We start from the raw sequence: 15,640 nt of genomic DNA, 5'->3' as shown, positions 1-15,640 counted from the left end.
TGATTGAGTGTGTTCAAAGTGTTCATATAACTCTAAATTTGCATAAGGAATAAATAAGACAGCAGTGGTCTTGAATGAATAATTTTTTGTAATGTTTGTCATTTAAAATTAAAACTTGGTACAATGATTTTGTCTTCCTTCTCCCAGTTTCCCCAGGAAAAGGGATTACAAGAGTTTAATGTAGCAATTATTACAGAAATAAGCAGCATGAATTACGATCTGCACAATGAAGCTGTTATCACTGATTGGAGAATCACCGTCAGTCTAGGAGTAAACCTTTCATGTAGTTCTAGGAACGATGCTAAAAGATTCTTTATATAAGTTACTTATTGCACCTCATGATCTACCATAATTTTACTCAAATATTTAGTCAGTGTAGGAGGACATGGTTTTATAGACTTTGGTATTATCATACATATACACATTTGCTGAAGTTTTTTTTCTTTCTATTTACACTGCTTACTAATGGTTTTGAAGGCCAACACCTTGAGAGCTGTGTAGAGTCAATAAGGAAATGCATGTTACAAGTCCAATCTAGTAAGGTGTTTTTGCTGCTGTACAATCTAATCTCACAGTTCTTTCTTGTTCAGCACTCTTGTGTACTTTAAATGGGAACCATGCACACATTTGACCCATGGTCTGATTGCCATTCAGTCAAGGTGAAGTATGGAAAAGGGTATGCAAAGACTGCTTGGCCCAATAGGGCATAATTATATGCATTCTCTCTTGGATTAAAATTCAGAAGTGCTCTTTCATTGCTTGTTTTAATGCTGGTTATCCAATGATCTTTACTTACTGTGAGTGAATCTCCCAGGGCAGCAATCACCTGAATATCTGCTGGTCTCAAGTTATGAACTGATAAAATAAAAGCAGCATTAGGAAAGGAGGAAATAAAGAAAACTTCAAATTGTGATGGTTATCAGAATTTTTCTTTAAGATGAACGTAAAGCATTACAAAGACAGTATCTTAATACACATGATGACATTGGCTCAGAATGCCACCGACAGTCATCCAAACAATTCTTGGTACCTTAGTTTTACATTAGCTACACTGACAAGGGAAGCAGTAAGGTATCAGCCTTACATCTGTGCTGACTCAAGTTCCCTCTAACCGGTGGGAACCACTGAAAGGCAGGCACAGCCAGCACAGGGCTGTGATTTTATCATCACAGTTTCTGAGAGAAGACAAAACACACCTGGGACAGGATTCTATGTGTCTCTCTGCACTGACAACTTCCTGGCTTTTCCACTGTCACTTCTTGGCTTGCACATGGAAAGTGCAGTTGCATAAGCTGTCACTGTCCCTGAGGGAAAACTTGCATCTTGCTATACAACTATTTGTGTTGTTCCAGAGGATTTTTAAATCACAGTCAATAGAACGCACTGCTTCAAAGAAAAAAATGTACCTTTTCTAACCAAAAACAGTTCCTGCTCCCCTTCTACCATCAAGTGAAGTGACTCTACAATAAAATTGCATAAAACCATACCTGAAACTGGAACCGTATCGGAAGGGCTCTGGTTGGAACAAGGAATATTTGTTCCATAACTTCTCTCCTAGGAAGGGACAGTGCAAGACTTTATGTCAGACTCATCGTGCTCTGGTCATGACGAACCATTTATGTCTAAGAGTATTATGTTAATAGCCTTCCTCCACATACTTTGTGCACATCTACCCAGCTCAGCCTTTCCTTTTTTGGCCATGCCAAAAACCACCCTCTGAAGGCAGACAAGCGCAGACTGTTCACAAATTGTATGGCCACATCAGCGCAGCACTGCTCTTGTCTACTATTAGGGCCAATTATTTCAGACTCTGCGCCATGCTACGTTTAGCTAAGCAACTGTTTGTGCGTCCATACTCTGATCTAGGTGAGCTCGCATTCTTTTGTGAAAGTCTGCTTGAACATCACCAGAATATCCCCACATTAAACTGTACCTTTGACAGCAGGCCACAAGCCTGCCTTCTTGAGGCGCAGTCCTACAACATGATGGCCAGGCTGTTGGACAGTGCTGTAGGTACAATCTGATCTAGTTTCTTCCACAGTAAAACTAAAGGGCCCCATTTCCGTTGTCTTCTTATCCCAGGGAACTTAATATTGTTATCCAAAAATTTAAAAAACATTCTTAATAGTGAACATGAGACTTAATATAGGTCAGCTGAAGACCTCTACCCTGAGTTATACTCTACAGGACCCATCAAGGATAAAATGTGCTATTAAGTGTCTGACTGACTATTTAGCCAAGCATGGAAATAGAGCTTTTTATTCAGTTTTCCCAGGTAACGTTTTTTAATTAGGCTCCAACACAATTCCACCCACCTGCCCCACTCCCTGGAATACATTTAGTCCATTTGCTGTAAACAGTTTTACCGTACCTGAGATCTTTCTTTGATGTTTGATGTCTCTGGGGTAGATGAGTAATTACTATTTCTATACGTGAAGAAGTATGGATTTTCCTGCAGAAGTAAGAACATTGTTTTTATTATTGTTATTTTAAAACCAACAGTAGTGAAAACAGTCAGCTGACGTTACCTTCTTCTGGATATGTTTTCCATGAGAAGAAAATCTATACAATATTTATTTTTGAATGAAATTGTACTGGTGAAGTAAGCCAGGTTAGACCTGAAAATTAAGCCCTGGAATGCCCTAGGCACAGCACTGCCTCTTGCCTCAAACCTAACATCAGACAAAACAGATAATTCAATGTCTTTGATGCTTTAATTGCTGTTCAGTGAAGCTTTTTGATGCCAGTAATGTTTTATCACTATTAAATTATTGAAGTCAGTGCTTAAATGCAAAAACATTCAAAAACCAGTTCTTTGAACCTCAGAGATGTCCAGACCTTGAAGACAGTACTGGGTTACTGACAGTTTCAGTCAAATCTGACAAAAGACAGAGTCAAGTCACAGAAAAGTCAAAGGATGAAAAATGTATGGATTCAATTTTATTGTTGACATAGCTTTTAATATTGATAATGGTTTACTTGTTATTCACAATTTATTATTATTTTTATTCAAAAGTCAGCTAATCTGAATTATCTGTGGTTTAACTAAACTTTGTCAAGAGCTCTTGCTTTCAGAGTTTCATCATAGTAGAACAAAGATTCTGTGTCAAGGAGTTTTAGGAATGTTAAATTTTCAGCAGTGCAGTATCTTTGGGAAGTGCGTGTTTCTAAGAAATTCAGAAGATGACAACAATATTTGAAAGCTTGGAAATTCTGCAAAGAGTAAATAAAAATCTCATAGTAATAAGGAAATCCTTTTACCTGAGATGGACACTGGATCTGAAGCAGTTTTGTGAAATCATAAGGCTTCTTCTGCCCAACTGGCTCCATCTGGAAAGGGACAGAACACAGGACTTGTACTCATGCTATGCAGGGGTGGGATGGGAGAGCAGCAGTAACTCAAAGGCTCTAGTGCCTCATGTTTTCCATTACATTAATACATATTAAAAGCTTGCTTTGCTTATGATTAATCTACATGCAACATATCGTATGCATACCTACAAAATCTAGGATTGAAAAACAAGGTCTCTCCCATGATTAGACTGTCATTCCATCATCATTAAAGCAACCATCCACACATTAACTTTGCTCTTGGGAATGCTGGCCAGTAGGCATTGATCTCATACCACAGCATTTGATTGCTTGCATTCGGGTTGCTTTTTTATCAGCTCAACTGCAGTAACTGTGGACATGCTCTAGGAAAAAGTATAGCTCCAACCACATTCATGATTCATTCTCTTCTTTTACAAAATGCAGTTTTTACCTTGTTGTGATTAACAAGTCACTGTTACTTCCCAGATGGGCCGGTCATGAAAAAGCAAAGTGTGGGTTATCACAGATCCACTACTAAGTCACAACTTTTTGCAGCATCCTGTCAATCCATGCAAGCCTCAACTACCATATATTTTTTGTCTGCTCCCAGGCTGTGAAAGCCATGCTCACTAACATTTGAGAAAGGCATGCTTGGGAAACCTTTCTTAGCTTTCTACAGTTTACTATATATTCATCTATAGAGGGAACACATGGACTTTTGCGTGGGAAGAAAAGCAACTGACTGAAACTTTGAAGTAAAAATGATATTATTGAAACTTTTGAGAAAAATTCAGCTCAGATTCAGACTATACACTTGAGGACTTGTTGAAGTCCACACTGCTTTAGCTCAGGAGAAAGTACAAAATCCCTAATGTAAATGGAAAACTAAAAATAATCTATTTGGTGATACATTTGTGTTTCGTTAACCCTTTCCTTCTGTCTTGTGAACACTACCTTCATGTACTCCTTAAGCTGCAAACTCATTTGGCAATAGTCAGAAACATGGAATGAATGTTTCAAATGACAAAGATCACTCCTGTAATGGCTGTAACTCACTCAGCTAAAGCCTTACTAATTTATCCCACTTTGCAGAACTGTTTCTTTTATCTACATTTACACACATACTACACAACAGCAAAAGGTGCACTCCAACTCTGCAGAGAGGCTTGATAGTATTTACATTTGCTGGCCTTTGTTTATCTTCCAACAAGATGGAGAGATAAAAAAACTATTCCATAATTCATAACTCAGTACTGACAGCACAATGTGGTAAATACCATGAAGAATCACTTCACCTGTTCCTGCACCTTGCTGGGAGCTAATTAAATTGCAGTCACACCCAGAGGAGTTGGTCACTGTTTGAAATTCCTCAGCGAATCTCTGCTCAGCTTGCGCTACCAGCAGCAGCTGCCAGAAGCAGCAGACTACATAAGAAACCAGACTGAAGGCATTAAAAAATGCAGCAGTAACAGGCTTGACGTCACTGATATATTCTGGGCAGGAATGTAGTATTCTATTTTGGTTACTCCATCAATGAAGATAACATTGAAAAAATCAGCAAACTAGGGAAGAGGATTACAAAGTCAGATTCATTCAAATAAGTACTTGAAGAATAGAGTTTGTATTTGCTTTTGAAAGATGTATATAAGGTATATCCCTGAAATATGCAAAATAATGAAGCCCAGAGAGAAGATACACTGGGGACTGATACTTTCCCATCCTCATAGGACAAAAATTAAAATAGCTGTTTAACAGCATTCTTAAAAGGAAATATTCTGCCAGGACAGAATCACCCTACTGAACATGGGACAAAAGTGGTATTTCATGGCTAGTAATGAATTGCAAATAAGCATTAGCCACTTGTATGTTGTTGGGTGATAGAGCTTTATTTCTCCAGGAAGCAATTTATTCTAGATTGCTGAGACACTGTTCTCCCAAGGAAAACCAACAGTTTCTGTGCAGGAGAGCTGCAAGGTTCTGAGGTCCTGATCATAGGAAGTCAGGCATTAAGTATGTGCTGTGGTCAGCCAAAACCTACTCTGAATCCTAGCACGTCTGTCATAAAAGCAGGTTAGGGGCTGGTGTACTCTGGAAATGCAGCGGTTTCTAAGTGAGTGTAAACCACTGAGTGCAGAAGGGAGACAGGTACAGCCTCATGCAGGTGCTGTTCCCTTTCAGGTTCTTGCCTGGTTTCAGTTTGTTTCTCTCTGGGTTGCAGGATGTTTTCTGGTGGCCTTGTCTGTTACACAAAAGAATGCCAGACACAAGTGCAGGAGCTTCTGGCCTAAGTTCTTTACGCACATGAAAGGAGCTTTGCCCTCTTACATATTTCCCCAGATAAAGTTGTAGGCATTTGCCAAAATTAATCAGACTCTTTGTGGTAAACATCAAAGCTGTCAAATAAACAAACAGCCTCTCAGCCCTTCCTAACTACCCAATGTCATTCAGCTGACTGTTCTCTGATGTGCTTAGCATTTGAATTGCATTGCTCCTAGATAACTAGGAAGGTTTCAGGAAAATACCCAGCTATGCCTAAGACAAGTCCTTAGCACATACCAGCTCAGCTTCTTCTCAGCTAGACTGAAGTCCAGTGCTACTGCCAATTGCTGCTAGATTTTCAAGGTTTTGCCCTTTGGCCAAGTAACAGTTAATCATTCCAATGAAGGGGCAGGTATGAAGCCACAAAACAGCATAAGGGCATACGTCAATATAAGGACAGCCCAGCAGAAGCAGGAGGAGAGAAACACTCTGAATGCAGTTTTTAGGCACTTCCTCATTCTACTGTTTGCTGCTCAATAAATCATGATCTTGATTTCCTAGCAGTTCCCAACAGTTGCTTTTTTTTGGTTTTGTTTTTAAACATTACACGGTCAGCATAAACTATTAGCTCTACCGAAAAGGACAGATAGAGTGAACCTTGTTGGATGAGGACACTTGCCAGTGTGCTTTTTACACTGAAAGCATCTTTCATACCATCTGCTTTTCTAAAATGGCAGAATACCATCACAGCCAGCTAAGGAAACCTAACCAGGAAAGTACCTTTCTGATAATTGCCAGCTGTGCTAAGAAAATTTCATTAAAGAGAGGCAGCTGGAAAGAAAAAGGGAAAAGGCGTTGTTAAGAGAACACCACCGTTCCTTCAAACCAACAGCAACATGTGGCTTTGGCACATCTTGTTCTTCCTCCGGATCATCCAGATTGTCCCCTCTCTATAGGGGCCACTTCACACTGAGGAAAAAACACTGAAATAAAAATAAAGCCAGTAGTTGAAAATGAGGAAATGTGCACAGAAAAAAAAAAAAAAAAAAAAAAAAAAGCACAGAGAAAGAAGGCTCTTCTGATGGCAGAAGCTGACAAGAAAAAACGTATCTGAAGGGACAGAAGGAATTTGCTGCTAGCTAAGTGTAAGAATTTGAGAGGGCACAAAAGAGAAACCAGTGCTGGATTAACTGAGTACATTTGCAATAATTATCAAACTTCAGGAGAGAAATCCTGGCCCTCTCCCCTTTTTTCAGTGTCTAGGTTTTAAGGAAGCAATATAGCTGATTCAGAATGGGGATGATACATGTATTATCGTAACTCCTTGCAAAGAATATTGAAGATACCTAGCACTGACATTTTGCATAAATTGAAATCGGAAAAGTTGGACTGCAAGTGGCCATAGAAATAAAAGATTTATAGGATATTTAGAGAAAAGAAAAAAAAAAAAAAAAAGTGAAAACCATTAGAAGCACATGAAACCAGATAATTGCATGGTCTGGAAAGAGAGATGGATATTACTCAGACCCGGAGGTCAGTTTCCAACTGATAAGCTCTGGAAAATATAATAGGTCAGTCTGATCTACTGCTGTTCTTGGGTGAAACTCAAATTCTGACAAACTTGGTTCAGTTGGCCACAAACAATTCCTGCTGGAGAGGCACAAAATGGGCTGGTAACCTGGCAGCGCTCTGGGCTCTCTCATCAGAAGTATTAATTTTCTGCACTAGTTGAAAAAAATACAGCCTTTCATTTCAAAACATAGATGATGAAAATACTGTACTAAACAGACGTAAAAGGCCATTTATAACTCATGTGGTTTGGTCTTGTCTAGGTTTAATATTTATAGTAGTTAATGTTTGTGGAAGATGTGCCACCTCTTGCTAGAGTCTTAGAGATTGTGTTTAAGTAGTAACCGCGAACTCTGCAAATATCACCACCACTGATGGGGATACCAAGACATTGGCAGTCTAAGTAACTCACCCAGTTTCTCATAGAGCTGACAGAAATAGAACGTTTTAAATTCAGACTACAGGAATCTGACTTTCAGTGTCTACTTTGCTTGTTCAGTTAGTGAAGCTAGTTACTTCATGAGACTAAGGCAAAACAACGATAAAGAAGCCAACGTGAATCTTGTCATTGCATCTACTTTACGATAGAAGAACTGAGATAGAAACTTTGACATCAGTGTGAGGAGTGTCAGAGATAACAGCAAAAAAAGATAACTGGATGCAGCACATTTGTTCAAGGTTAAAGCTTCAACGGCTGATCAATTTTTAACTCCTGAGTCTCCTACTAACTATCTGAAGTGTCAGACATACATAGAAAGGTATCTTTTATTAGAGTGACTGTAAATTTTTTCTAGCTATGTCATCTGGTTGAATAAAGGGATTTTTCTTGTAAATCCATTTCCATTAAATGATTAGTTTAATATCTTTGATAAATGATTACATTTAATATTTTTAAAGTGACATAAACAATGGGATCGAGTGCGTTCTCAACAAGTTTGCAGATGACACCAATCTGAGTAGAGCAGTCAATACAACAGAAAGAAGGGATGCCATCCAAAGGGACCTGGACAAGCTAGATGGGTCCATGTGAACCTAATGAGGTTCAGTGAGTCCAAATGCAAGGTGCTGCACCTGGGTCAAGGCAATTCCAGACATGAGCACGGACTGGGGGGAAAACTTATTGAGAGCAGCTCTGAGAGAAGGACATGGGGATTCTGGTGGACTAAAAGCTTGACATGAGCCAGCAGTGTGTGCTTGCAGTCCAGAAGGCCAACTGCATCCTAGGCTGCATCAGCAGAGGAGTGGCCTGCGGGTGGAGGGAAGGGGGGGATTGTGCCCCTCTTCTCTGTCCTTGTGAGGCCCCACTTGGAGTGCTGCATCCAGGTCTGGGGCCCCCAGGACAAGAAGGACACAGGGCTGTTACAGCAGGTCCAGAGGAGGGCCACAAAGTTGTTCAGGGGGCTGGAGCACCTTTCCTATGAAGAAAAACAGAGAGCTGGGGATGTTCAGCTTGGAGAAGAGAAGGCTCTGGGGTGACCTCATTGCAACCTTTCAATATTTAGAGGGGTCTTATAAAAAAGGTGGAGAGCAATATTTTCCACAGGCAGATAATGACAGGACAAGGGGGATGGTTTTACACTAAAAGAGGGGAGATTTAGATTAGAGGTTAGGAGAAAGTTCTTCACTCAGAGAGTGGTGAGGCACTGGAACGGGTTGTCCACAGCAGCTGTGGAAGCCTCATCCTTGGAGGCGTTCAAAACCAGGGCGGATGGGGCTTTGGGCAACCTGATCTAGTGGGTGGCATCCCTGCCCATGACAGAGGGGTTGGAACTAGGTGATCTTAAAGATCCCTTCCAACCCAAGGCATTCTATGGCCAACACTACAATAGCATTACTACTGCCAGAATTAGCATAAAAAGAAAGAAGAACACATCAATCTGTATGGATTTGGTTTTAAGCATGGTTATCTAAAAGGTGGTTGCAGTATAGCCTATTTCATTCATGCTTCAGACAGTTGCAGAAATAGTTGGTGTTCTCAAATGAAAAGCCTAACACCACATGGACTGCAAAACAAGCAGAAAGTAAGTCATACCTTAAATTTAACTTAATTGGCCATGCAAATTCCTTTTAATTAAAAGAAGACTGTGTATTTTATAACCATATGGTATAAGAAGTTTATTAGAATAAAAGAGAAGATTTTGAGCATTTCTAAGCCAGAAGGAACATTAATATCAACATCTTATTCAAAATCACTGGTACCAAGGCATAGCCTTGGCATAACATGCACTAAGCAATAAAATTCTGCTTTGCTCTGGTGAGTACAAAACCAGGTGCCTGCTTTTTTTATTTAAATTTCATTCATATTGGAAAGTAACTCCCTTTCCTTCATTTGTCTCTATCATCAATTTTGAAATGCAAACTGCTCCAGCTGTATGTGCATACACTCAGTTACACATACAAATGGGTAAAAAAGCGTGTTGACAGCTCAAGTCTGTAGAAGCCTCTTGCAGAATTGGACGTTGTGCTCAAGCTTGATTGGGTCAGAGAGGCTGTATTTCTTTCAGACACCCTCTCTCCCCCATTAGAAAGCACCATTGATGGGCTTTCTTTAGCTGGGTAGGGCATCCTGCTCTTGAAGAAGCAATGGGAGCTCATTAAGGCAGTCTATTGCATTTTTACTATGAGCAACAGCAGCAGCAGCAGACAGTTAATAAAGAAACAGACACTGTGAGTCTCAGTAAAGAGTGGGATGGATAAAAGACAGATGAGACAGAAGAGTATAATCATTATAATCTCAGGTTATGACAAGCCTCAGTTGTCACTGTGCCACTCTGCCACAGAGGTGAGGCTAGCAAAAGGGTCTGCCACAGCTCTCTTATTCCCTGGGACTTCCTGAAGGGCTACTTTGAAAGCCTTTCTGAAAAGTTGTTCATAGAAAGTAGCAGCCAAGGAACAGAAAGATTTGTCCTGGAAATGTAGGGCATTTAGCATTAGTAGAGAGCAGACCCTCTGCACGGCTGAGGACAGCAGTCATGGGATGTTTGTTTCCCACTTTCCTTCCCCTTCCGGCTACTCAAAGCCTGACTGGTGTGGAGTTGCTGCTAAGCTTCTGTACTAAGACCAGTAAGTAACAGTGTCTGTGGTACTGCTCACCATGTTGTTCCAGAGAGCCACAGACAAGAAAGTATAATCTTCTTCCAGTTTTTCCACTTCTGTCTTTGACGTGGTGGTGAAGTCATCCCTGTCCTGAAAGACAAAGCATTTAGACCATGAAAAAAGGCTTTGTGTGAAGAGATGAGACATTCAGGCACACAAGTTCTCTTTTCATAAAGTAACTTTTTATATCTACAAGAATCACAATCTTTTGTATTCCCATTAAGCCATTTGTTGTGGATCTCAGCTCCTGATGGCGTGTCAAGACAGAACAGATGCTGTTCTTATAAGTGATTGCTGTACCTACTACCGTAAGGCAGCAGTGAAGGGACAGCAGTATCCAAGAGCAGACTCTGCAGAGCTGAGGATAGCAGCCATGGCATGTTTCTTTCCTACTTTCTTCCTTCCCATCCCTCCCTGCTACTCAAAGCCTAGATAATGCAGGGTTGCTACCAGGTGTCTGTACCAAGTGCAGTAAGCCACAGTGTCAGCAGAAGACCACTGCTGGAGCAACAACAAAACACAATCACACTAGTGACATACAGGACATCAGGGAACCTTGCAGATGTGACCATACAAACAATTTCGAATAAACAACGCTTCCTCTAGCTAACACTTACAGGGGTTAAAAAAAGGGGAAGCATGAAGAGTTTGTCTTAAGAGGTCATGTTTATTTTTAAATGAAAGGGAGTGAAGAGTTTGGAAAATCCACATGGTAGCCTGCTGGTCAGGTGGCTTGCTATTACAAATCAGGGGAAACTAAGAAGGTAACTATGACATAAGATGACATTGAAGGCAATAACAGAGCAATTTACTAAGGGAAAAAGTCATGTCATGAAAAGTAAGTCTGACATTTGTACACGGACCAGTCATCAACAAAACATCTGCCACAAAACGACCCAACAGCAAAGGAAGATTTTGCAATATAGCAGATCCCAGACTTCCCGGAAGACAAATTTCCTTCTTACAGTCCACTCTGTTCTGATACCAAGCTGAAGGGAGAAACAGCATAAAAACACATTCATGGAGTTGTTACAGTGCCTAGGAACTGGACCACGACTCACCACCAACATAATATGCAAATAGCCAGCAATGTTTAATGTTGGATTTTGATACCTTGCTGAGTAAGCCATTATCTAAGAAGTCATACCTTCCTCTCTCCTTTGCCAGGTCTCAGACAACCTTAACCTTTGAGCTCTCATTTAAAATCACCTGTGGTGAAGGATGTCTGACATTCCAGGCAACCCTGTCAATATATATTTGCCATTGGCTATACTAGATACAAATTCTGGACAGAATTCATTTCCAGGATCCCAGACTGCATTAATCTCAGTTTATTTGCAGGGAGGTAGTCCTACTTTCCAATACTATTTATGAATCTTTTATCTCTTTGTTGTTTTCCCCTACCCATTTTTAAAATACTTATTGTTAACCTCTTTTGGCTTTGATTCCAAACACACACAAGCATAATGGGAGTGAATGAGCAAGGATGACTGCAAGGATAGAGAAAAACTAGCAGCACTGTCAGTTTCTGGGCACTTGTGATCTAATCTACAGATGTTCCATGAGCTGATTTCTCCAGGAACACAGAATTCAAAAAACACAGGATCTCTGAATGATGCTGCTTGAACTGAGCTGCAATCCTAGTACCTCAATGTCTGATGCCAAGATGTGTCCTGGCTACCTAATTATGCTTGTCTTCTGGCATTATACAGCCTAGATAGGAGAAAGCCAGCTGAACATTGCACTCAGTCTCACCAGACACAATCCAGAAAGAATGGAGCAGCTTGCATTTACTCACCAGTCTGAGCAACAGATTCGTTTCTTGGAAAGAAGGCTGAAGAACAACAGTGAAGTCATCTTTTTGATCATACCTTGCAGACTCTAGCAGTTTTCCCCAAGCATCCTGAATAGACAACCATATAATCAGATGAGTATTATTTTGTATAGTGTAATATATGTGCAATTCATTGGAGTTTAAAGTGAACTAAAATTATCTCCTTCCCTAATAAACCACAAGAATCAAATTCTGTAATCCAGAACAAAGACAGTAATTAAATGAAATCTTCTTATGCAATAGTTAGAAACTCCTTGTGGCTACAAGAGAGCTACCCTGAATTACTATCACTTTCTTTGAAAGAATAGCATGCTTAGCAAGGAAATAAAATTTCATGCTTATTTGCCTCTCTGCTGTTTCTAAAGGGATTACAGCACAACTATTGTTGTCTTACAGAAAGTTTCCATCTAAGTCACGTGGCATCAACAGCCAAGTTAAAGGACAAGATAAATCATTCCTCTAATGGGTTATAACAACTCCTAGGTTCCCAAGAACTACAGTCATTGGAAACTGGAAGAGACACTTGGGTCACTCAGATATACAAAGAACATCTCCATTGTTCCTGGTGACCCCAAGAAATGTGGTCTTAATCTAGAAATGTCAGCTTAATCTGGAAAATGAACAGAGATGTCTAGCAATACAAGCACCAAGCAATACGGAATATGCCATACCTGATAGGACCACCTCAGTATGTAATCATCTAGCACAGAGTGTTCATGTACACAATTGCACTGATTCCCAACAGGATTGCTGCAGAGAAGAACGAAAAGCAAAGACATTATAAACTTTAGATAAATAGATAACAAGACAGTACAGACTCTGAAGCCACTGACAAGCATGTATTGAAGATTAAATTATTGCATACATTGACAAAGCTATATGGAGTTGTATTTCATTTTTTTTTTTTAATATATATAATCATTGGTATATATTTCCATGTCCAGAGCTTTGTACTACTACTACACTCGAAAGCCTATTCAGTTGACAAATATGCCAGACTGGGATTAGCACAGGGACTTGCAAGCTACCAGCATGCTTAGGTTTAAAATAGGTGCTATGCTGGTTTTCAAATACTTCCCTCTCTATAATCACATACGAAAATTGAACACACCCAGAATACTTTCCAGAAGAAATTTTGCCTTAGTGTTTGTTAACAAGACCTCCATCTAGAAATGTGGATGGAAGCTCAGTGCTTCAAAAGCTTATTTATGCTGAAGCGTGGCTAGACATTACAAAGCAGCTGGCCAATCTCAGCAAAATTTCTGACCTACAGGGTGAGATCTGCATACTGAGTATTTCTGTAGTTGACAGGGTAACTCAGACCCTCTCCCAAAGCAGCTGACAGGAACAACATAGGATACTTTTGAGATCAGCCTGTTTCCAACAAAGGTAAATTCAGATGAAAATGCCAGGATAAATGAGAATTTGAGAAACTTTTAGTGGAGCTTGCAGGTGTAAGCAGTAAGCACCTGTCAAGATCAGGCACTCTCTCCTTTTCACAAAACTCTAGCTAAACCTGTAAAATAGCAGGTTTTCTATTAAGATGTGTTTATTAGCACTGGTGAGTGGAAAAAAAAAAAAAAAAAAAGAAAGAAAAAAAAAAGTGAATTCAGGACAAGCATCGTACCAAAGCCTAACAGGCAGGAACAAATAGAGACATCTAAGAACTTCATACAATACATGAAGAGAGTTTTATGCCTAAAAGTGGGGTTCATCCACCAATTCTGGCATGGACAACACTTGTAGTTAATGAGAAGCTAATAAAGGAAGTAATTTCAAATCCCACTTATGTTCCAAATTCCAGTGCCTGAAGTTAGATACTGACATGGGATTGGAAATGTCAGCCACTATTCTCTTCTTAGACACTGAAGTTTCCTCTTTTGCTGTGGCTCATATTTTTCTTTGAGAGCACAGTCCAAAGATGACAAATTGCTAACCAAATGCTGAGACCCTTATCTGGGAGAGTATCTGGGCCTGATGAGCCCAAGAGCTTTATACTTAAGCACAAAGCATACAAACTGGTAGAACTGTTCAACCAGATAAACACAGCTTCAAGAGCCCATTGATATGTAAGCTTGCTAATATTCTCCATGCAATCATTTTTGACAAGGAAAGCTTCTTCTCCTCTGCTTATGCTTGTTGTTATGCATGTGGTTATGCAGCAGCCAGACCTCTTGCTTGACTGATGGAACATCTCCCAGGCCATATATTTGCAAAACTTGTAAAGCACTTCAGAATTACTATATTAGTATGCCACGAGCACAAGAAAAAAAATTGCTATGGAGTAAAATGGAGTGTAATCTCATCAGCTGTAAACTACTCTATCATAACTGTCCTTGTGCACACTCCTACTCCCTACTAAATTGGGACTTAAGCTACTCACACTTTTTTTTACAAGGTGCTGAGAGAAGGAGATGGATGAAAACATCTATGCAAGCAGTTACCATAGAACGGGCAAGTTGAATGTTCCATCCTACCATACCCTAAGCCCAAGCAGTAGCTCTCATATTGCCAGTGTTTTAATACTCATTATTCCTTTTGTGAATACTGTGAACATTGATACCTAGAAACTTATACATTTAAAGAGCCTTCAGAGTTTCTTTTTCAAGTTTGAAGTAGTGGATGGACTGTACGGTCTTGTTACCATAATGACTGTATTGTGTCTGGTTGGGATGGAGTTAACTTTCTTAACAACAGCCAATATGTCATTGTATTTTGGATTTCTGGTTAAAACACTGTTGATAACACACCAGTGCCTTGGTCACTGTTGAACAGTGCTTGCAGTGTTGAAGCTTCCTCTTTTTCCACATTGTCCCACCCAGTGAACAGGCTGGGGTTGGACAAGAGAGGGGACACAGCCAGGACAAGCGGCAAGCTGACCAAAGGGATATTCCACATGATATAGCATCATGTTCAGAAATAAAACCTGAGGTAGAGAAGAAGAGGGAAAATTTGGCTTCCAAGGTCATTGTTGATTGGAGACTGGCTGGACAACGGTCCATTCATGGGAAGTGGGGAGTTATTACCTTTGAGTCATTTATCTCCCCCACCCCCTAGCCCCCTTTCTTTCAGCTATTAAACTGTCTTATCTCAACCCACATCTTCTGGGTTTCATTATTCCTTTCCTCTCCCCTGTCCCATTGGGGTGTGGTAAAGGGAAGTGATAGAGGGGCTGTGTGGGTGCTTGGCTACTGCTCAGGGTAAACCCACCACCACCACAGTATGTTATTGAGATGTGCTACCCAAGCCGCTGAGTTAAAGCACCTACTCCTCCTGGTAAATCTATGCCTGCAGAAACAAAGTGGAGATCTAAAAACCTGTGACATACATTGGTGTTAAGGGCAGAAAGTTGTTCAGAATACTCTACCGGATAGGTATAAAGCTAATATATATACAAAGCTATGTGTCTGAACAGTAGTGGGAGACAGTATTGAAAACTTAAAGGAACCTCTGTTACCTTGCATTATTGGGATCTTGGCATGCAAGAAAGGAAGTTGTGAGCTCAGTAGAATCTACCAGATTTACAAAGGCTTTGGGAACCTGCAGTTATAAAGTAAAAATTAGTCACAT

General features: G+C 40.1%; 1 protein-coding gene across 1 annotated transcript in view; it reads right to left on the bottom strand.

Annotated features, from left to right (window-relative positions):
- The window catches only part of PLB1 (phospholipase B1), a gene marked incomplete at its 5' end in the record, with an annotated part of 73,866 nt that overhangs the window by 54,088 nt on the left and 4,138 nt on the right, over window positions 1–15,640 (bottom strand). The window contains 8 exons of the mRNA XM_082758175.1: window positions 797–855; window positions 1,488–1,554; window positions 2,372–2,452; window positions 3,262–3,330; window positions 10,234–10,326; window positions 12,035–12,139; window positions 12,742–12,820; window positions 15,528–15,610. Coding sequence (XP_082614301.1) covers window positions 797–855; window positions 1,488–1,554; window positions 2,372–2,452; window positions 3,262–3,330; window positions 10,234–10,326; window positions 12,035–12,139; window positions 12,742–12,820; window positions 15,528–15,610 — 636 coding nt within the window. The remainder of the gene's footprint in view (window positions 1–796; window positions 856–1,487; window positions 1,555–2,371; window positions 2,453–3,261; window positions 3,331–10,233; window positions 10,327–12,034; window positions 12,140–12,741; window positions 12,821–15,527; window positions 15,611–15,640) is intronic.

The sequence above is a fragment of the Aythya marila genome (genome assembly GCF_965140915.1).
Source record: "Aythya marila genome assembly, chromosome: 3".
NCBI classification, from domain to species: domain Eukaryota; kingdom Metazoa; phylum Chordata; class Aves; order Anseriformes; family Anatidae; genus Aythya; species Aythya marila.
This window is presented reverse-complemented; position numbering and strand designations above follow the sequence as displayed.